Source organism: Danio rerio, chromosome 10 (genome assembly GCF_052040795.2).
Source record: "Danio rerio strain M-AB ecotype USA chromosome 10, GRCz13ab, whole genome shotgun sequence".
Taxonomy (NCBI): Eukaryota; Metazoa; Chordata; class Actinopteri; order Cypriniformes; family Danionidae; genus Danio; species Danio rerio.
The window spans coordinates 9588283-9611984 of NC_141030.1; the positions used below are offsets into that span (position 1 = coordinate 9588283).

A 23702-nucleotide genomic window follows, 5' to 3' on the forward strand; every position below is an offset into this window, starting at 1 on the left:
GCATCGTTTAGTCATTGAGAGCTATTCTATCAGCGGGAGAGTTTGTAGAAACACGTTAACGCGAGTACATGTAACTAAACAACATATAACATGTTAACATCGATGGAAACATGTTAAAACGGGTCCACAACCACAGCAAGGCATGTTTTAACCGACAAAGATATTAAAAAAGACCACTTCATGTGTAGTTACGAGTAGCTCAGTTAGATAAGTTGATTGATACAAGTGCTGAACCATTTCACTACACAGGTTCGAATTCTGTTGAAGACATGTAAATTCAAAATTTTTTTAGATTTATTTTGGTTATATAATGTTCTGCTACACAGATATTAAAATCAATAATGCTCACAATGACACTGACACCAAGTAATAAGAATCTTTATTCGGTATGGACATGTTTTGTTGCTGTGAAAAAGTCGAATCTGCCAATTCGAAAAGAAACGAATCTGCCAATCTGCAAACGTAAACAGCTTACATCTGGAAAGGGACACCAGTTAACGCGGTCACCAGTTAAACCGTAACACCGGCACGGAAAACACATTTTCAAAGCAGAATATCTGACTTTAGCATTATTTTTCAGACAAACTTGGCAAACCTGTTCACTTGGCATGTTTCCTAAATATCTGCAAACATATTTTGGTATTTTTATGCTTTAGAAGAGTCACAAAAGTACATGCAGTACCTTTCAAAGTACTTAAACCAGGGGTGTCCAAACTTTTTGGGCCGAGGGCCAGATGCAAAAAAAAAAAAGTTGTCACGGGCCATATATTACATACATTACACAGACACGCGCATATATATATATATATATATATATATATATATATATATATATATATATATATATATATATATATATATATATATATATACATATATATATATATATATATATATATATATATATATATATATATATGTGCGTGTGTGTGTGTGTGTGTGTGAATATGTATATGTGTATATATGTATGTATGTATGTAGCCTATGTGTGTGTGTGTGTGTGTGTTATGGAATTATTTTAATTAGTTATTTTAATTCATCGTCCAACTGTGTTTCTAGAAAGACTTTCATTTTTAAAATCTTGAATCTTTTCTGGGCAAATTACACTTGCAACACTCATCCTTTATAAATTCTCCTACAGTGAAAGGTTTCCTGTCCTGTGCAATTAGCTGGGCTACATCATAACTAGCCAACGTAGAATTTTCTTGCACTTTATTAGCACGAAAAAAAACTGCTGTTGTTGAGCTGATAAGCCAGCTGCTATTTGTTTTACTTTTTGATCTCGTTCGGCACCAGTGTAAGAGCTGAAGGCCTGATGTTTTATTTTATAATGTCTTTTAATATTATATTCCTTCATTACTGCAACTGATTGTGATTACTGACCTCTGTGAAGAAATATTCTTTGCCCCATCCTGACTGAAATTTCCTGCACTTACTGTTGGTTTTCCTTTTTCTTGCTTGTGCCATGGCTCGCCTAAACCTGATTATGAATTATGTTTCTTTCAGTTTGTTCGGTCCGTTTTACTTCATAACACGAACTGCTGCCTAATTGAAGGCATGTAATAGCGACACCCGGTGGTTATTTATTGAATTACGTTCATTTTTGTATAGCGGGCCAGATTCTATTAATATTCATAAAAAGCCTCGCGGGCCGCCACAAAACTGATGGGCCGTAGTTTGGACACCCCTGACTTAAACTAAAGTGTTTCAAAATTGTAATTGAAATACAGATACATTCTTACTTAAATTCATAAAATGACACAAAAGTGTTTGGGATTTTTATGTAAACACGCACACACAAAAGTAAATTTCTAAATTGACAGGTCCATGATCTCTATTTAAGTTTTTCATAAACATAAACATTTTTTTTCTGCTCAAAATATGGCATCTTGCTTTATCTCCAACATGTAATAATTACACTAAGACATGTAAAATCCTCAGTCATTTTGCAATCTGTCTGTCTGACCTCACAGATGCTTCAGAGCAAATTAAAACCTGTTTCAAGTCTTGCTGAATGTCTTCAGATTGGAGAAAGCCTAAGAACCCTTTGTGGGTTTTAGCCGCATCTACAAACATCACTTTTCTCATGACAATCTGCATTGTCTTGGGGGATTAGACATTAATAATCCCAAAACGAGGATGAAAAGTCTTATTTCAGCTGTAGGATTGAGAGCAAGTGTCATCCTGATTGCAGTTTTATATGTAAGTGACAAGGCAAAAAGAGCAGTTATTTAAACCCTAGGAGATTTTAATTATTGACCTCTTGGAAAAACATATTCTCTGCTATGGAAAATAATAAGTGACAGCTTGACAATTCTCACAATTTATGTTAAAGGAAAATGACACTGTGTTTGATTAAATGTTTAATGAGTTTTCCTCCAAACGTAAAAATGAACATTAATATATATATATATATATATATATATATATATATATATATATATATATATATATATATATATATATATATATATATATATATATATATATATATATATATATATATATATCAAAAAGGTGCCATGTTTGCAGACATTTATATTCATATTTTACAAATGTTTAACTTCAAAAGAATTAAGAATCAATATTTGATGGAATAAGCCAGATTTTCAATCACAACAAATTTAAACATTTGTTATTCTGAATTGTCATTTTCTGAAAAAGATAAACGCTTTGAGGGGCGAGGCAGTGGCGCAGTAGGTAGTGCTGTCGCCTCACAGCAAGACGTCGCTCAGTTGGTGTTTCTGTGTGGAGTTTGCATGTTCTCCCTGCCTTCGCGTGGGTTTCCTCCGGGTGCACCGGTTTCCCCCACAGTCCAAAGACATGCGGTACAGGTGAATTGGGTAGTCTAAATTGTCCGTAGTGTATGAGTGTGTGTGTGTGTGTGTGGATGTTTCCCAGAGAAACGGCTGAAAGGGCATCCGCTGCGTAAAAACTTGCTGGATAAGTTGGCGGTTCATTCTGCTGTGGCGACCCCGGATTAATAAAGCGACAAAGCCGACAAGAAAATGAATAAATGAATGAATGAAATGCTTTAAATAAAGATAATTTTATTTAGAAACTGTAAAGAAAGTTCTTTATAGAACTAAAGAAACGTTAACATTTTATTCAAACACAAACAGAGGAGTTACGAAAGCTTTCTTTATTATTTCTATTGTATAAAAAACACTTCACTGCCACCTGTTGGATGAAGGACAAAGCAACACAAAATTGCGAAAAGCAATACAACAGAGAAATGTTTTATTCTTTAGTAATTTTTTACTATTCATTTACAATATAGGCACATATCTTTAAGGAATCTGTAATTGATTGGTTTGATAAAATGTAAATTGCGTTATATTAAATTTATTCTAAACTCAAGAAAACTCGCTTTCTATTGATCAAGTTAGATGAAGAAATGCATTGCTTTATTTAGTAAAAGTAAAATTTCCACATTTATTCACATTATACTACTTGTTTCCTGAATATTTAAATAAATATATCATTTAAAAGATCATTAAGCATTTTATTATTAATGCTAAAACATCTTTCCCTTCTGCTTAATAATTTAGTGTAAACTGAGATACATTTCTTTCAGATTCTTTAGAGAATTGAAAGTTGAGAGATGATGAAAATTTAGATTTGCCTTTCAGAAATACATTTAATTTCAATTAGGCTATATTTTAAAAAACTCTTGTACTGATATTATTCTAAAATATAACAAAAAAATGTGACCATAAAAGAATTCTTTCAAACGATTTTTAACATTGTATCATGAATTGACAGAGATATTTCTTTTATGTATTCACAAAAGCCTGGAATGAGATGCCACAACATTTAAAAACAATACCAATACTGAGACTTTTTTTAAAAATCCCATGCTTGTCATCTGATGGTCAACTATCGCTGTAGCCACTGAGATAGTAGCCTGCTTTTCTCTATTTCATATGTTTGGTGATTGTTTGTACTGTGTTGAAGGATAAGATGTCTGTCTATTTTTATGTTCAGGAACCTGCTGAAAAACAGCATTCATGCTGAGTCAGGCCCGATTATCTTTTAATCTTTTCCTGTTTAAAAACTATAAATAAATAAATAAACACACTGTAATTCAGAATTGTAAAGTCAGTTGCCTTACTTTGCATACTAACTCATCACATGAGTAAAGACTTGTCTTACAGAATTTCAATATAGAAATCAGAGCTCATCTCGATCATAACTGGTTCACTGCCCACCCACAATTTTTAGTGGTTTACAGTTTTTCTCGATTGCTTTGATGCAGTTGTCAACTGAAACTCCACATTTTCAAAACAGTTAACACACAGGCCTAAACAGCGGCACTCATGGTCAAAATGACACATTTTGCTTGCAAAAGGCACATATCGTGTCAAAACATTTAACATATGCAACAAAAGCTAGTTTTACCTTCAAACAACACAACTTGCAAACAAGTATATGAGCTCTTTCAATTAATCATTACACAATGGACAACAAAATACAAAATGCAGAACTCAAAATGCACCACCATTGCTTGCCATTGTAGCTTATAGCCAATGGCATTTGTTGTCTTTATTTGGGCTGTCAAATTCGCCTTTTTGCAAAGAATTGGATCAAGAATAAGATGTGCTTTGATTGAATATATATTGAATTCATGACATTTTTTCAAACTGTGGCTGAAAACTGAAATACTGTATATAAAAAAACAGACAAAGTAATAAAATACTGTAAATATTAGAGAAAACACAAGTAAACTAATATACAGTCAAATCTATTGTGAGTATAGGACATGGCCATATTGACCTCCTCCATCAATGCTGGCACAGAACAACACAGAGCTTCCATCGTTTATATAAGGTTTGCAGAATGATGGCTAATTGAAGATTTGTGGGAAGAAGTGTCAAACCGGTGCTTCAGTGATTTCATACTGATGTTGGTAGTTTTTAATAGTTAGGAACAGATGGATTCTGTTTGGTTACCAAAACTAAAACAATGGAGTTTGGACTGCTTGAATGACATCTGTGTTAACTGTTTGGAAAAATGGTGGGGAAAATGTGTCAACCCAATGAGAAAGGGTTTACACATTTGCAAGACCGGTCCTCTGCTCTGCTGGGATAGTGATAATGAAAATGAAGAGGAACCTAGTTTCTTTAACCAGGTCAAAGCAAACTAGAAAAACTGTATCTCCCTCCATATTCTCCATTCCTCAAACCTATTGAGGAATTGTTTTTCTGCCTGGAGATGGAAAGTGTATGACCGAAATCCACACACACGTATACCCCATCTCCAAGCTATAGCAGTTGATGCTTTTCATGGCTGGATTCACCATGCGAGGTGACATTTCCTCCAACGCTTGGCCACACCAAAACAGAAAAGAGGATGCAGTATAGCTGTTTCTTTTTTTTTTTTTCCTGTAACTGTGTTCTGTAAATACTTCTGTTGATGGTACATGTAGACCACGTTATCTGCAACTTTGTGTTGGTTGGGACGAACACTGTGTACACAGTTTTTGTGGGGAAAATACAGTAAAATGTATTTGGTATTTGTGTGTTTTGTATAAAACAATATTCTGAAATATTTTACAGTGCACTTCTGTAGGCCTATGTACTGTCTGTCTGTAGTAAGTGTAACACTGAACAAAAAAGGCTGACAGTAAGTCATTATGATGAATGGTCATTGTGTTTTACATTAAGCACATCAGTGTTCAACTGTTCTCATAATTGTCTGTTGATGTGATGGCTTGTGTGTGTGTCATTTGAAAACAAAATACCACTTTGACAAAAAATCACACTGTTTTGAACGTAGTTTCATTTTGCAGAAGAATTGAAGAGTTTTGCCCAATGTGTGTGTGTGTTTTGTGATTTGTGTGTAGAGTTCTGACAATATGAGATCTGCTTACAGAAAATGTGTGTAAACAATTGGAAAAAACTGTAATGGAGAGAAGATTTTTTAAACTCAATTTTAAGCATAATAGTTTTAATAACTCATTTCTAATAACTAATTTATTTTATCTTTGCCATGATGACAGCAAATAATATTTGACTAGATATTTTCAAGACACTTCTATACAGCTCAAAGTAACATTTAAAGGCTTAACCAGGTTAATTAGGTTACCTAGGCAGGTTAGGGTAATTAGGCAAGTTATTGTATAATGATGTTTTGTTCTGTAGACTATCAAAATAAATATAGCTTAAAGGGGCAAAGTTTTTAATGTAAAACTCCTTTTATTCTTGCCAAAATAAAATAAATAAGACTTTCACCAGAAAAACATATTACCAGACATACTGTGAATATTTCCTTGCTGTTAAACATCGTTTGTGAAATAATTAAAAAAGAAAAAAAAAACAAAAGGGGGCCAATAACTCTGACTGCAACTGTTTGTTTTTTAGAATACAGTAAAGAGCAAAATTGTGTGAGGGGGCCTGGAGAAGCATCATGCAGGCATACTGTAGTGTTGGCTATCATACAATTTACAGAGCCATAGAAGAATTTCTCTATACCTTTTTTGGGGGAATTTAGGAATGGTGAATATGAGGGTGGATACAAAACTACAAATTGTGAAGCAACGGAGAGTGATTCTAAAATAAAATGCATTAAAAATGGAACCAAAGAAATGTTAACATTTTATTCAAACACATAAACGGAGGATTTTCAAGCGGTTTCTTTATTCTTCTCCACAGTTTATAAAGATGCCTTACTGCCACCTGCTGGTGGAAGAACACAGCAACACAAAACTGCCAAGAACAAAACAGTGAAATGTTTTAATCTTCAGTCATTCAGTGAGAATCTACACTTTGATTTGTTCGATACTAAAATGTAATCTGTGTTATATATATATATTTTTTTTTTAAATTCTAAAACAAAGAAAACTCGTTTTATATTAATTAAGTTAGTTGAAGAGATATACGTCATAAAGCTCTTGATTGGTTAAAAAAATTAATAAAACAACAGAGGAATGATTTATTCTTCAGTCATGATCTGCATTTGGATTTGTTCGATACTAAAATGTAAACTGCATTATATTAAAAATAATCTAAAGCCAAGAAAACTCGCTTTCTGTTTATCATGTTAGTTGACGAAATATACGCCATAAAGCTCTTATGATTGGTTTAGCATTTAGTACAGGTTACATTTGGACATTCGTTCACATTAGAGCACTTCAGCGGTGATGTCTTGAGTTTTCTTGAATATTTTCATTTGCCATCTTCACCACAGATCTTCAGCAGGGCTTTACGGAAATCTCCAGATGTTTCAGACTACAAATAAAGATATAAAATACATCATTTATTATATTAATAGTGAGTTTAAAATAATTAAATGTTATTTTTGCTAAAAGAGAGTATCAAACTCAACAAAAACAAGTCATAAATATAAACAAATGAACAATTTCAAAAGGACTGTTTTCTTTTTTTTTGTGATTCAAAGCTGAATGTTTATTTTAATTGTGATTTTGTTTCTGTGATTTAAAGCTGAATTTTAGCATTATAACTCCAGTCTTCGGTGTCACAAGACTCATTATTTAAAAGAGCATTTAGTGTTGAATTATAAATTATTATCTATGCTGAGTAAGTAATTAAAAATATCATGTTGTATCTTATATTGTTATAGATTTATTTAGGATTCTTTGAAGAATAGAATCCTGCACTAATAGCACTGAAAACTTGGTTTTGCATCACAGAAATACATTTCATTTTAAATATATTAAAAATACAAAAAAAAAAAAAAAACAGCTCTGTTAAACTGATTTTTAAATTATACCAAAAAAAAAATCCATATTTTTCATGAAAAAAAAAAAATCAAGCTTTTGTGACCTTTTAAAACATTTTTTACACTGTATCATCAATACAATCCTCATAATGCACTTGCTAAATATTTAAACCTGTGTGTTATTTAACCTATTTATTAACTGAAAAAACATATAGGTGATACTTTACAATAATGGTCCATTAGTTTATAAATTTACTACCATAAAAAACAATATATTACAGTATTTATTCATCTTTGTTAATGTAATGTAAATAAACGAGTTCATTGTTAGTTTTTGTTAACTCACAAGCATGAATGTTGATTTTAATAACGCATTAGCATATGTTGATCAGTGATTAATACAGGAACAAGTATTGTTCATTATTAGTTCATGTTAGTAAACACATTAATGTTAGTAAATACATTAACTAATGGACACATTGTAAAGGCAACTTCATTGGGGAAGTAAAATAAACAACAAAAAGGAAACAAAGATAGTGCAGCTAGAGGTCAAAAACAACTTCATTGGGAAACTCAAATAAAAAGCAGAAAGGAAACAAAGACAGAAACTTGCTGATGCGTTAATGCAGGAGATTTGCGGTTTCAATGGGAACGTCAGGACTCAGTATGAGGTGTTTGATGGGGTTAAAGAGAGTCAAGCAAACTGAAAAATCAAGCTGTAGTTCAATATTAAACTCACATGAGCTTTGCTATTTGACGTCATACTGGAATGAAATTAGAATTTGGCTTCTGGATGTTTTCATCAGTCAGCTGAACTAACAAATTCAATTTATGAAGCTCTTTGGGAAGCATCAGCCACGGCTGCATTTAAAAGAGTTTACTTTACATCTACAGAAGTCATACTATTGATAGGATCCACTTACATGGGGTTGAAAACAACAAACTTGCTAAGCAGTTTCATATTTAATTCCTTCTTTTTCGCTTCTCCCCAAGACTGGATAGTTGACGCATTTTAAAGGGTCATGAAATCCCCTGTGTCAGTAGGGCGTTTTCATATCTCTAATTTAAACAAAAAAAGGCTATGAAAAGGGGTCAAAAATTCAAGTCAAAAATCATCTATTGTGTGTGTATTGAGTTAGAATAGCTCAATAAAATAATCCTGTATGGGTTATATATACACTTAAACATTCTAACTAAATTAGAATTTAGTGTTAAAATATTATTTAAATGTATTTCATAACTATGAAATTTAATTACTAAACAATAAATCATTAACTTGCCAAGAAATGCTCCACTTTACCATGGTAAAATAATGCCCACACTTATGCAATACTAGAACCTTGTCTATATAACCATGGAAATATATGTACACACAATAACACCAAAGTTACGTGATTGTAAAATAAAATAAAAAAACGAGTTGCGCTTTCTCTCATGCAGCCTCCGTGAAAGAGCTGCAATCAACTGGCTACTTGACGAAAGGAAATGTCTACAGCATCAGCAATCTTCATATTTTCAGCCACTGACTGAGAATAATGCTGCACTATTTTATTAACAGATTATTAAAATGTTTTCTTTTCCCCAACACACTCTCAGTGCGAGATTCCGCTTGAGCGCAGAATAGGCTATACACACACACACACACACACACACGTGTGTGTGTGTGTGTGTGTGTATGTATATATATATATATATATATATATATATATATATATATATATATATATATATATATATATATATATATATATATATATATATACATATACATATATATATATATATATATATGTATATATATATGTATATGTATATATATATATATATATATATATATACATATATATATATATATATATATATGTATATTATATATATATATATATATATATATATATATATATATATATATATATATATATATATGTATATTATATATATATATATATATATATATATATATATATATATATATATATATATATATATATATATGTATATATATATATATGTATATGTATATATGTATATATATATGTATATGTATATATGTATGTGTATATATATATATATATGTATATATATATATATATGTGTATATATATATATATATATATATATATATATATATATATATATATATATATATATATATATATATATATATATATATATATATATATATATATATATATATATATATATATAAATTTATATAAAATAAACAGTCAAATAAAATACAATTATAATAACCAATAAACCCTCTCCTCCATAGTGATTTTGTATACTGACAAACCTCACTTCACCTAGAAGTCAGAGATTAAAGTAAATGCAGAGTTCCCCACAAATATGATACACAAAATATGATGATATCCTCATAACTGAAATGCAAGAAGAGCCAAGAAAAGACTTTTGAGATCATTTACTGCTTCTTACCTCAATGGTGGAGTACAAAGAGCAACCAAACAGCTTCTTGTATTCTGCCTTGATGTCCTGCAGGTCGAGCTCTGATCGGCTTACTATGATCCTGATTAAGGTTGATTCAGTGGTACCAGTGCCCTGAAAGAAGGACATATGAGTCTATTAGAGGAGTTTGCTTATTCTTTTTGGTATAGAGTCGTTTTAAATCATGTTTCATACAGTTTTAATTATTTCAATTATATATATATGAACTTTTTTATATATGAACTTTTAACAATAACAACATGAAAGCTAGTAATATAATGTTGATTAGTCATATGTTTATAGAATATGCAATATGGATAAAATCTAGTTTTAATGGCAATAATACTTTTGAATAGATAAGAATACAGGGAACAGTGTATTAGCGAGCACCACCATGTTCTATGGTAAGTGAAAGAAGAAAAGGACAGAACTGGCTCTTCCTGCAGATGAAAGTGAGGATGAGATGGGTTTTAGTGACCATGAGAATGATGCATTTGATGGAGACAGTTTAGGTAAGTTAGCTCAGATAAGATGGGTAGTATAGTATATAGTATAATATATAAACATTGTTAGCTAGTAGATGCATTATTCTGAATTATCTGGATATATTCGACTTGTTTTTTATTTGTTATAATATTTACTGGAGGAAATATTTATACCGACTGTGTGTTGTGTACATGATAATACAATATTATGATTGTTTTCAATAATATTTAGCAAAAAAGAATAGAATTAATGAAAGCTGTTGGAAAGTACTAATAAGGTGTTATTTGTAAGTTCTGTGTAAAGCTTATAATACTGCAAAACCAATTAAATATTTTAAAACAACAAAATTATTAATTATAAGGAAAGTTTTACATTTGAAATTTCTAAGGTAGATCCACTGTTGGGCGTTGTTGCCATATGGCAACATATCATAAAGTATTTTAAAAAAAAATTTTTCCAATCCATTTTAAGAAAAGAAAAAGTCAAAAAAATATATATTTTTTTTAATAGATTTATCATAATGTGTGCGGTACTTCACATTAGAGATGTCCTAATGACTACAAATTTGTCAACAGCAATACTTATAAATTCACGATTAATGAAAAACAACAATTAATTTAAATTTAACAGCAGTTACTAAAAGAAAGTTATGTATCGGATTACAAATCTTATGGTTCGGATCACATCATGGTGTTTTATTCACGCATTGGACCATTTTTCGAATCAGCCAAAAAGGGGAGGAGACAATGTCATTTGCTTTTCATTTATTACAAAAATAGCAGTTCAAGACACCTATGGTTTTAACAAACATACATTAGAGCCTGTAATTTTATTACAAATAAAATGAAGAAATAATCAGCTGAATAAAATAAATTGTGAAATATTCAGTACCTTGAAAAAGTCACTGTTACTACTACTGATAAGCTAAATGTAGAAATCTACCATTATAGTTTGTACAACCCAAACTTATTTTTAGTCGCATTTTCAATAAACGATTCAGTTATACGCTCATAAAACTTCCATGTTTTATTGCTGGAAGAATTATTCAATGGCTTATTTTTGATGGCTGGTTGTCACCACCTATTGGTTAAATAATGTAATTGCTGCCTACAACTTTCATTTTTAAGCGTCAAGTTAAATGCATGTGGCGGTGATTGTAATCTTTACCATAAACATCAGTGGTTTTATTTAAACTATAAGCTGTAATCCCAGTACTTCTGTGTTATTTGACTGTAACTTCATAACTAACTCAAAAGACTAAGGACTTAATCTCTTTCTTGATTTTTGCGTTTTTTTATATTTGAATGCAACAATTTGAAGGATTAATAAACATATGCAAATCACCATCACTTATAATATGTTGCGTCGGTGTTGAGAACCGGATCTTTTGATGATTAATCATGCAGCTTACATTGAATGCATTCCTGCAGGCTAAACAAGTGATGACAGAAAACACCTTTAATAAAATCCACCACATTCCGAATAACCTACCAAAACTACTTCTATCATCATAATATTTTTACTGAAAAGCCTACATGCTTTCATACGTGTGATTTGAATGACTCGAGAGGTGATCTCTCAGCGATCGTAACAAATTTAGTATTCATCTACAAGTAAAAAACTTATTAATCCATGGGTCAGGTGTGTTCCGAACCGTGGGTTGTCATCCGAACGAATCATGGATCGACCATGATCTGATACACCCATACTGACAGACTAAGTGAAATAAAATAATATTTTGCAATCACAAACATTAAACCCATTCTCATTCTGTAGATGAATTTAGGGAATGCCTGTAGATGGTGCCAAATTACAGACAAACTCATTAGGTAAACTCTAATATTTTCTATTTACACATTAAGGGCCCTATCATACACCCGGCACAGTGGGGCGCAAGACGCGGCGCAGTAGCCTTTTGGTAGTTTCAGCTTGGCGCAAGAGTCGTTTTGAGGCGCTGCGCTACGCTGTTTAAATAGCAAATACATTAGCGCTCATATGTGCTCTCATAGGCGTTCTGGTCTAAAAAGGAAGGCTTTCTGAGGCGGACCGCTGGCGCGTTGCTATTTTGAGAAACTATAATAGATTTTTCATTAGACCAAAACTAACCCGGTCTAAACTCCGGCGCAGAGTTGCGCCTCGCTTACACACTGCTTAATACACACAAGAGAGCAATACAGGCAAATATCTTTACATATGAAAAAATTTTAATATTAAGGATATATATAGGATATAATAAGAATAGATATAGGATATAAATATAAATGATTAAAATATTACAAAACGTATTATTTTCTAGCCTACATAAATATGAAAAACCACTGCTTTTATGTCTTCTTCCTCTCGGGAGGCTTTTTCAGTTCATTCATATCAATAAGCTTTTTTATAATGTTATTAATATTAGCAGTATTATTTAATATATCCATATTTATATTTGTTATATTAAAAACAAGCTTAGATATGCCCACCTGTCAGGTTTTAGAACAGATGGGGCATGGCAGGTGTATTTGGAAATAACTCAGTATTTTGACCACACTTGGTCATTATTGTTAATTTATTCGTTTGCTAGAAATTAGAACTGAATTTAGAAATGGTTTTGAAACAAATCTTTGCGCTTAACAAACGAAATTAATTATTTATAGGCTAATTGATGTCTGTGCGTAAAGGTTTCCCTATCCAAGAGCGAAAGTGAAAGTGATCCATTATCTCTCATTCTCACGCAGTAGATGCTCTGTTTAACAGTTTTCTGTTAAAAAAAAACTGTTAACTGGTAACTGTTTGCTTGTGAAATGCTCATTTTTTCCACTTAGACTTGCTTTACGTCCTGTAAATAGTGAATGCGCTCTTGGCGCGACGCAGCTGGGTCTTAAAGGGAATGGGAGATGAGACTCTAATTGGTTTATTCTCAAAACACACCTGTAACTCATTAAGAAAATAAACTCAACCCTTTTAGCCCATGCGCCTTGGCGCAAAGCAGGTTTTCCCGTCCGTAAATTAGCAAAAATGCGTTCTGACAAGCCCTGAAAGTGTTTGCGCCCTGCATTTTGCGCTCTGCGCATGGACGTCAAAATAGAGCCCTAAATATTTTCTTCATTGGCCAAAAATATCTGTAGAATATGCATGTTTAACAGTACATTATCTTTCATAAATTATACGTTTGCCTATATCCTTCCTCATTTTTACGTTTACAGAGCATTTCGAGGGATGTAAACAAAACAATGGTCCCAATATTTCCTGCTTTACATTTTTCATTTCTATAGCTCCCGAGAATCCAAAAAGAGCCCCATATTGATAAATAATGTTATGACGTCTGTTTTAACATTAAGTTACAGTTGAATTGCCTCTTTTTACAGTTATGAAATAGCTGTTAACAAGCAGAAATGTTTATGGGCCAATGACTCAACCACATTGAAATGGTCTACACATTTAAGTAATATGATTTTGGGTTCAGTGTCTGTATAAACTTGCTCAAGGGCTAACAAGCTTGCAAACATTAAACTTTGCTCTGGTCAACACTGAACTTAACTGTGCTAAATTATCTAAAACTAAAAATAAATGTATAAAAAACTAAACAGATGTGAACAAAGAACAAAACAATAACCCTAAACAAAACCATTAAGGACTATAACTAAACTGAAATGTAGAACAAATTTAAAAACAGAATCAAAATTAAAACTAATTTAAAAATGCTAAACTATAATACCTTTAATTGGGAATTTCTTGAGAAATGTGTTAAAGAAGTAACGAGGACAGAAAAATAGATCTAACCTTCATGCTTTTATGCAGACGCTCTGCAAGGTATGCTGGGACACTCTTCACACATTTCACTAAAACAACAACAAATAAAAAAAAGCATGAAAAATATATACAAGAATTATATGACATGTACAAATCTAAATAAACATTTCAAAACTAATATACATTTCCACAAAATATCAAGAGCAGCAATAGTCTCTTAAAGAGACAGTTCACCCACAAATGAAAACTCTGCCATCATTTACTCATACTAAACTTGTTCCAAACCGGTTTGAGTTTCTTTCTTCTGTTGATTACAAATGGATATTTTGCAGAATATTGGATACCAGTTTATTGTATTTCATAGAAGATAAAAAATAAACAACATTATGAAAGTCAATAAATTCCATCAGATGTCAAAATTCTAAATGAGTTACACAGAAGAAAACTTGAACATATGATCGATGACAGAGATTTCATTTCTAGCTGAAACATAACTTAAAAAGCTTGATAACATCACCTATAGCCACCAGAATATCCTCCAGACATCCAGACATCTCTCGTTCAATGCTTTCCTGAAGGGTTCTTCCGCTCAGACTCTTATACTCCACCAGAGCTGAAAGAGAAAAACAGCAAAACACATTTCACACTGTTTAAAGTAAATCTGCATGATGCCAGGGATTTTCAAACTTTTCAAACGTTTTTATGCCACACATAAGTGTAAAATTATTGTAAAATATAAAATACTTTGTCTGAGCTGAGCAACACTTCTGTGGCAGAGGATGTCGATGAACTTGCTCTCATCTGTTCCCCACTTTTTCTCTCCTGCCTCATACAAGATCTGCACAGTAGAAAAAATAATAGGTGTTGAGATTGCAGAAAAAAAGCTGCGATACTGACAGAAAATATATTTAATTTCGCTTTTTTTTTATTAGGATAAAGAATATTTTGCCTAGGATGGTTTAGGCCTGTCATGGATAAATAAATATGACACTAAAACAACAAATAGGCTACAACAAGTCCCTGAATAATGAGCGATTCATTTAATAATTCATTTAACTGATTCATTCAAAAAGGCTGATTCATTTGGGAACTAATGCAGAGTTTACACTGCATGATTTTAGCTCTGATATTCACTTCCGACAGGGTTTGTAAAATCGCTGAGAAAAATGCCAGAAATCAGAGGTAAATAAGTGCTCGTTCATGCAAGCAACAGTCACAAATTTTGAAATATTAAAGGCCAGGGGCCTCATGTATCAACGCTGCGTACGCACAAAAACTTTGCGTACGCCAGGTTTCACGCTCAGAATCGCTCACGTTTGGATTTACTAACAATGAACTGAACGTGGGAATGTACGCAGCTTCACGGCAGCTTTCTGGCTGGCGTACGCACATTTTTTGTGTGTGTCTGTTTTATTTCCATTGGCGACTCCTAGAGGCAGTTGTGTTAAATTCCTCTCTACAAAGTGTCTGAGCCTTGCAATGGCAGCTGTATGAGACGGGTTCATCTAGCAGGTATATAAGGTTTCCATACCATACAGTTGACCAGCTAAACATTAAAGCACAATTTGCAGCGGTCGCCTGTTTTCCCAATGTAATCTGAGCTATCTACCGCACGCACATTGCTATAAAGACACTATCTGAAGATGAATTTGCATGCATGAATCAGAAAAATTTCCATTCAATAAATGTGCAAATAAAATTGATGCACAAACTTATTGATGATTCCTACTTGTCTTTCTCGTGATAAATAGTGGGCAAAATCTGATATGTAGATATGGGGAAAAAAGAAGAAAGAGTTCATCAGACGCTGGATTCGAACCGAGTTCATGCTCGAACGTGTCAAAACATGTTGATATGCGTCTTACGAGCTCCGCCACTGAGACTGTTAGCGGTACTGCAACATTTTACACCTATAAATCACACTATTTCTTTTTTAATTCACTCAGTGCGATGTTCAGACCCAACTGTGTTAACCGCATCAGCTAAACTCTCCCACTCTATTTTTTTCTTTTGTTGTTAATTCCGGAGAACAAACTTGCTAATAACACCGCTTTTCTAATGTCTACCTCCGAAAGCAGCACCTCCAATTCACATTCTGTTCAAAGTTTCTCTTCTTGCTTGCTTTTGTCATTGCTTTTTCGTTGGGTTTTGCCAAAGTAGAGTCATTAGCATATTCATACGGGGGAGGAGGCAGGGAGGGGTTTTGTGCTCGAGCATGCTGCGCTCAGTTTCACGTTCATTCGGATGTACAAAAGAATATGCGTGAAATTCGGCGTACGCAGTGTTTCATACATCTGAATTTTTTTCTGCGTACGCACATTTACAGCTTTGTGCGTACGCAATGTTTTAGTATGATTTCCACGCAAGTCTTCGTACATGAGGCCCCAGAGCTGAGAGAATGATCTATGTTTTGCCAATGCCTGTGAAATATTTGACCTACTAAATATCTAAACCTGTTGGCGATTTAACACCTCAACGATAACCTACAGCCAATAAGAGAGCAAGACACCGAGCAGCAAGGAGTTAAGCGAGAAGTTAAAGACCCCAATCTGAAAATATAAGCTTTATGATAACATTAAACAGAAACAAAGAAGAAAGATTTGCTTCACCAGAAGAACAATTTTTTTTCTCTCTTTGCAAAAACCTAATTTACTCATGAAGGAAAAAACTGCAGGTTTTGCTTTGGCAGTTTGAAACTGTTTTGGTTCATGAAAAACACAATATTGTGCCTAAAAAGTGAATAAATACTTATTGAACTGTTGTATAAATTCAATATCATATTTTGACTTTGCTGATATTTAAAAAAAATGCACCTGTCTGTCTGTCTGTCAATCTATCTATCTAAACCTTTCTACCTACCTATTATTTTCTTTTAAAAATATTTCTTAAATGGTGTTTAACAGAGCAAGGAAGTTTTCACAGTATGTCTTATAATATTTTTTCTTTCGTTTTATTTTGGCTAGAATAAAAGCAGTTTTTAATTTTTTTAATAATTTAAACCATTTTAAGGTCAAAATGATTAGCCCTTTTAAGCTATATATTTTTCGATCTACCATCGATATATAAAGACTATATATTAGTCTACAGAACAAACCACCGTAAAACAATAACTTGCCTAATTACCCTAACCTGCCTTGTTAACCTAATTAACCTAGTTAAGCTTTAAATGTCACTTTAAGCTGTATAAAAGTGTCTTGAAAAATCTAAATAAATAAATAGTCTAAATAAAAATCTAGTAAAAAAATTTTTCTGTCATCATGGCAAAGATAAAATAAAACAGTTATTAGAAATGAGTTATTAAAACTATTATGTTTAGAAATGTGTTGAGAAAATCTTTCCTTCGTTAAATAGAAATCAGGAAAAAAATAAACAGGGGGTTTAATAATTTTGACTTCAACTGTATATATATATATATATATATATATATATATATATATAGATATAGATATAGATATATAGAGAGAGAGAGATATATATATATATATATATATATATATATATATATATATATATATATATATATATATATATATATATATATATATATATATATATATATATTAAATAAAAATTTATTAAATGAATATACCCTACATTTAACTTATGTCATGACTCAGCTAAAACAATTTAGCACTCACAGAAAATACACACTTGAGTTTTGTTTTTTCTCATTTATGACTGTCATAACTGCCTTCCTTGTGTAGATTGAAAACTGGATGACTTCCCCTTTTTCTAGGGAACATAATTTAAAAAATGAAAGTAACCAGATAGTTTCGCTTCCCATATTTTGTATGGGAAAAAACAGTAGAAAAACATAAAAGTAAAAATGAATCTAAAAGTGTACTAAACTTCTTCCGAACATCTTCTTTCAGATTTTACAGAAGCAAATAAAGTCATACAGTATTGAAGAACAGGATGGAGAGTAAATTATGATACAAGACAATTCCTTTTTTTAAAAAGAGGCATAGATTAGCAGAAGTTATTTTCCATTCAACATTTTAACTGACTATGGCTGAAAAATCATGACACTTTACCTTGGCATCTGCTTTAGCTTTTGCCACGTCCACATTAGTACTTTCATCCCTCTTGCCCTTTTAGACAGAAACAAAACCAAATTGTGAGCAAGCCAGCTGCATAACACATTTGAATGAATTTGAATACAGTGCAGGACTAAAAAAACAAAAAAAAAACATTGGACTAAACCTCAGCCAGGTTCAACAAAGTCTTTTCAAAGTCCCCGGACACCTCAGATTTCAGATCATCAATTAGATTTCTTCCGGTTTCTGGAAAATAGACATTTGAATGAGATCAAAAGTAAAAATGCTGTTTTAATGTAAAAAAATGAGAGAGAATAAAAACCCAACCAGCCAAATATGCATCACGCATGGCCTTGATTTGATAGTTGGAGCGGGAGGCCAGCAGCTCTATCAACAAGCTCTCTTTTGTACCTGCACCCTGTAATCAAACTCGACAGTGTTAGCATTTCAGGTTCAATTCCTTAAAGACATTTAGGGTGTGTTCACACTTGGCACATTTGGTTTCATTAAAACAAGCTCTGGTGCGATTTCTCTGGTTGTTACCAGATTGTGTGGATGCTGCCATCCGAATGTGTGCACCAAACAAGTAAACAGAGACTGCTGAAAAGATAGCTTTTGGTTAGTTTCTAAACGCTGGTGCAGTTCAATTCATATTTCAATGCCAAAACATGGACCAAATAGATCGAAATGGAGCAAAAACAGAACACAATGTCTCAAGATGTGACCATAAAATGGACAGAATGCTCACTCATATATTTTTTCCAAAATCTGGCACATAACACTTCGATACAGGCAGCAGAAATGTGTCTTTTTGCAGCAGATCAGCATTTGTGTGAATGACAGGAATTCATGTCAATGTTTTGACTCTTATACTTACAAATTACAAAATGATGTTTTATGAACAAATTTTAGAGAAGCACGTGCAGATGTTTTGACAAGGCTATTTAATTAGTGACAATCATTCTATTATCTAACCATTGTGAGACCAAACCCCCTATAGGATGTTTTCACATGACGTCGTCATTAATGATACGCGAAATCCAGATAGAGAGCAGAAAGTGGTTCTTCTACATAGGAATCACTATCAGAACATCAAAATATCAAAATATATTATGCTGTTCATGATTGTGTAAATTGGCCAAAATAAGAAATTCCGAAGATCTTTTATGGTGTTCTAAAAAGTTTTTGCTCTTTAGGGGGGAAAGTTAAAGGAACTGGCTAAAAAATGGAAGAAAAGGCGGCATGTATAATATATTTTCTTTTCAATATATTCATGTGTACAAACTTTTTTTGAAAGTGATAATTCGTTTGACAGCACCCTTAAAGATTATATACAGACCTAGCTATGTGTATTATATGTTAGTGTTTTATATAAAAATCAGATACAAACACCAACACGCTTATACAAAATCCAGGAGAATATAAATTATGTACCCTGCCATGTAATCACTGTTATGAAAAATCTGTCTTGTTTTGCATTAATCCAAGTCTTTACTGGCATTTTGGCAGAATAACATGTGTAACATGAACATCAAGAAAAATATTTGTTGATGGTAAGTTCATTGACAGAACGATTAAAAAAAATACAAGCCATGAAATAAAACTAGACAGTTAATATTCATGGCTAAGTGTATAATGTTAATGAGTGATACAGAATACTGTAGCATAATAAACTGATAAACTGTAATAAATACTGTAACGGTAGTGTAAACTGTAATGCATTGCGATGGTGTATAGTTATGGCGTAGTAGAGAACTGAAGCCTATTGAATAATTTGTTTATTACTACAGTTGTGTTGTATCTCAGCGACAATATAATTACTATGACAGTTTAATTCAAGTAATTATCTATAGTATGCTTCATAACAGTATTTACTATAGAGTATTTTTCATGTAATGTAATAGCTTATACAGTATATACTGCCTCAATGAAAGGCAAATATATTTTAGTTTAGTAGAAAATTTGACCCTTTTCATGCTATAGGGATCATGCCCAACATATGTGGTTATTTTCTATTTATATCTCATTTGAATGTATTGTATAAATCACAAAAGTACGGACATTTCTCTGTGTCTCACATTCATTTTTTTTTACTTCCTGCCCTACATCTGAATTTTGCACATCACCAGAACCACGGGATTGAAAACAACCTCATTCATGAACAGGCTCTTTTGGCATGGAAATGATGCTACGTTTACACTCTCTCCCCGCACCATGTGAAGCTATGGAAAGCATCTTAGTGAAGAATAAATAGATTTTTTTATAAGAATTGGCATGAAAAATACATTAATTATCTTTGTGATTTACGTGATCCACAAGAGAACTTCTATTCGTATGGTGGTTTTATGGTTAGATTTAATTTCCCTGTTATTCATAAAGAATTTCATACTATGATTAAGGCCATAACTAATGGCCTTGCTCATTTAATGAAATGCCACTTTCCATTTGAAGTGATTGTTAAAAAAGAACCAAAGTTTTTAGTTAAAGACAAATGCATTTACGACCTTAAATTTTGTAATAAAAATATAAGAAGTGTGTTTCAGTTAAATAATTTTCTTTGGAATTATCTAATAGATAAAATTAATTGGAAAAAAGCTTGGCTCTTACCTTAGCAATTTTGTGTTTCCAACAAAGCGAAAGAACTAGATTTAAAAGTGTTATATCTATCCCACAAACGAGATTGTATCTAAATTTGGCAATCCTTTTTCAAATTGTTTCTTCTGTAACTCAACTATCGAATTGACTGATCATGTTTTTCTCAAATGCCGACATTTTAAAGTGTTGTGGTCTGATTTATCCGTTTTTTTACATCAAAATGTAAGTTTAACATCGATTTTTCCATGTGTGATATAATTTGCTACTTTTCTCATGACAAACATTACAGAATTTATAGGCAGTTTATTTATTTTATTGGATAAATATTATATTCACAAATGTAATTGTAAAAGTTTCTTCATCATTACCTAATTTGCAGAATTTTCTTTGTGATTTAAATTGTTTAATTACTACTTTACAAAATGTTTAAAGCAAAAAAAGTGTAAAAATTTTAATTTTATAAGGACTTTGTAAATATTATTTAATTTGATAGTTTACCTCTGTACCATTTTTTATTATCTTATTTTACTATTATTATTTTTATTTATATATAATTTTCCTTGTTTATTCATGTACTTGATGTAATCCATTGTTATGGTTAATTTGATTAAAACACAATAATAAAAAAACTATAAATAATCAACATGTCTTACCTCGGTTTTCTCTCGACTTTTAGCCTCTTTAAAGCCGATTACTACTTAAATTGGAGTGGGGGAAGTGTTCCAGGTGAACCAGGACTAAATCTGTTATTTTTGGTTTAATTTGAATCAAATGTACCAACAAGAACCAAGTGTGAACACACTAGTTATTAGCAGTCAAAAAGAAATTGGAGTGTATACTTTTATAGCCCGTTTGAACTCCAGGCAGTCAAACTTGGCAGGAGGAGTGATCAGGGCCACCAGAATATCTTCAAAATCTCCATGTGTGTCACCTTCCAAGTCATCACAAAGAGACTAAGGTGAGAAACAGACAAATATCAGACAATATTCAACAGCTGATTCCGCAGTGTCTCAGCAATGGCAATTTACCCTGCCAGTGTTGTCCTGATACGCTTTACAGATCAGCTGACGTTGGGCATTGCTTCTTTGACACAGAATGTCAATAAGAGTCTTTTCGGTTGTGCCTGAGGAATTACAAACGCAAACATTTACACACAGTTCCTCATGGTGACATAAGGTTAGCAAATAGAAAGCAACGGGATTTCAACATCTTCTTTAAGTGTATGCAGAGTAATGCAAGTTCACTAAAAGTCCATGCTTAGGATAGTATATTACCAATGCCTTCAATGGCTTTCCTTAACTCAGCAGCATCCTCGTCTGGCTTAAATCCTGTTTTTTCTTTAACTGTGCCACGTGCTGTTGACTTTATCAAACAGATGATATTTATATCAAAATTATATAGCTGATGAAGAAGCATGGTTCTATAAAACTTGCTAAAATATAAAAACGATCTTACATTTACAGTCAGAGAGGATGGGGACTCCAGGAGAAGATCCAAATCATCCTGAAAGTGAAATAGAAAGTAAAAATTATTAATAATCCCTGAGAGGAACAAGTACAGAAGTTCAAAACTAAGACTCAAGTTCAATTTAGTCTCACTTCACTTCTGAAAGTCAATCATGGTTTTACTATACAGAAAGAAAGAAAAGCTATTTGAACTCAAACCACAGTAACCACCAATCAGCCATGTGTACAATATATATGGTTACAACTCTTTTACCACAGTAAAACCATGGTTAATTTTCACAAGGGATAATTGTAAAAGAATTGAAGCAAAAACGGGGTAAAGCAACTCTACTGACCCATACAGACGACATTCCTGTAATTGTGGGCGGGTTTTAGTTCTGTAACCAGATATTTGTATTGTTATCACATTTGTTATCATATACTTCATCATAAATACACGGTTTTGCCATCTCTTTATTATTTTTAAACAGCTTTTACGATAAATGGCATATCGTACAGATACAGATCGTACAGAGAGATACAAGAAGACTACTACAAAAACCGCTAACATCACAACTCTCGAGTCAACAGCGTGATTCTTGCGTCTTTTACCAGAGCAACACTTTGACAACGCATTCTGTAATACACAAAAACATCACCCTAGAATATGTTGGCAACTGCGCGACTAGCACAAAAGTTGATTTTTAACAAACATCGCAAAGCGTTCTACATTACCTTTGGTGAAGCGTATCTGTCTCGCAACTAACCACTGCTTTCAGTCTCTCCGACTACTACGCCCATCCCAAACACACACCAGAGGATATGAGATCATAAAGCAAGCTCGGCCTTCTCTCTCTCTCTCTCTCTCTCTCTCTCTCTCTCTCTCTCTCTCTCTCTCTCTCTCTCTCTCTCTCTCTCTCTCTCTCTTAATTCAATTCAATTCAATAATTGCTTTATTGGCATGACAAATGTTACAAATGTATTGCCAAAGCAGTTATAAAGTTTACATAAAAAGTAACACATATATAATAAAAAAATAGTACACACAGTAAATAATAGTAAAAAAAATACAAAAAAGGAGGTGATATTTTTATGTAATTATTAAATAAAATTTTAACAATACATAATATTATTCAATATATCACATTAATATTTAATATATTATATTATTATTCAACATATCATATTATTCATACAAATCAATACAAAAATAAATCAGAATAAACTGTACATTTAACAATCAACATTTTAGGATAAAACAGTAATAAAAACAATAATA

At 32.2% G+C, this 23702-nt stretch overlaps 1 protein-coding gene across 2 annotated transcripts; it reads right to left on the reverse strand.

Moving 5' to 3' along the window:
• Nucleotides 1-6619: 6619 nt before the first annotated feature.
• Nucleotides 6620-23249, reverse strand: anxa3b (annexin A3b). Of its 2 annotated transcripts, none has more exons than XR_015500337.1 (14): nucleotides 23159-23218; nucleotides 22780-22821; nucleotides 22434-22481; nucleotides 22253-22340; nucleotides 22007-22101; nucleotides 21818-21931; nucleotides 18711-18801; nucleotides 18550-18629; nucleotides 18381-18437; nucleotides 15091-15184; nucleotides 14864-14959; nucleotides 14312-14435; nucleotides 10117-10260; nucleotides 6620-7229 (listed from the first exon to the last, which is right to left on the reverse strand). XR_015500337.1 is itself a non-coding variant. In NM_001007302.2 (14 exon segments), coding segments are annotated over 13 exon segments (1023 nt in total). In that variant the 5' UTR covers nucleotides 22795-22821; nucleotides 23159-23249; the 3' UTR covers nucleotides 6620-7166.
• Nucleotides 23250-23702: the final 453 nt, after the last annotated feature.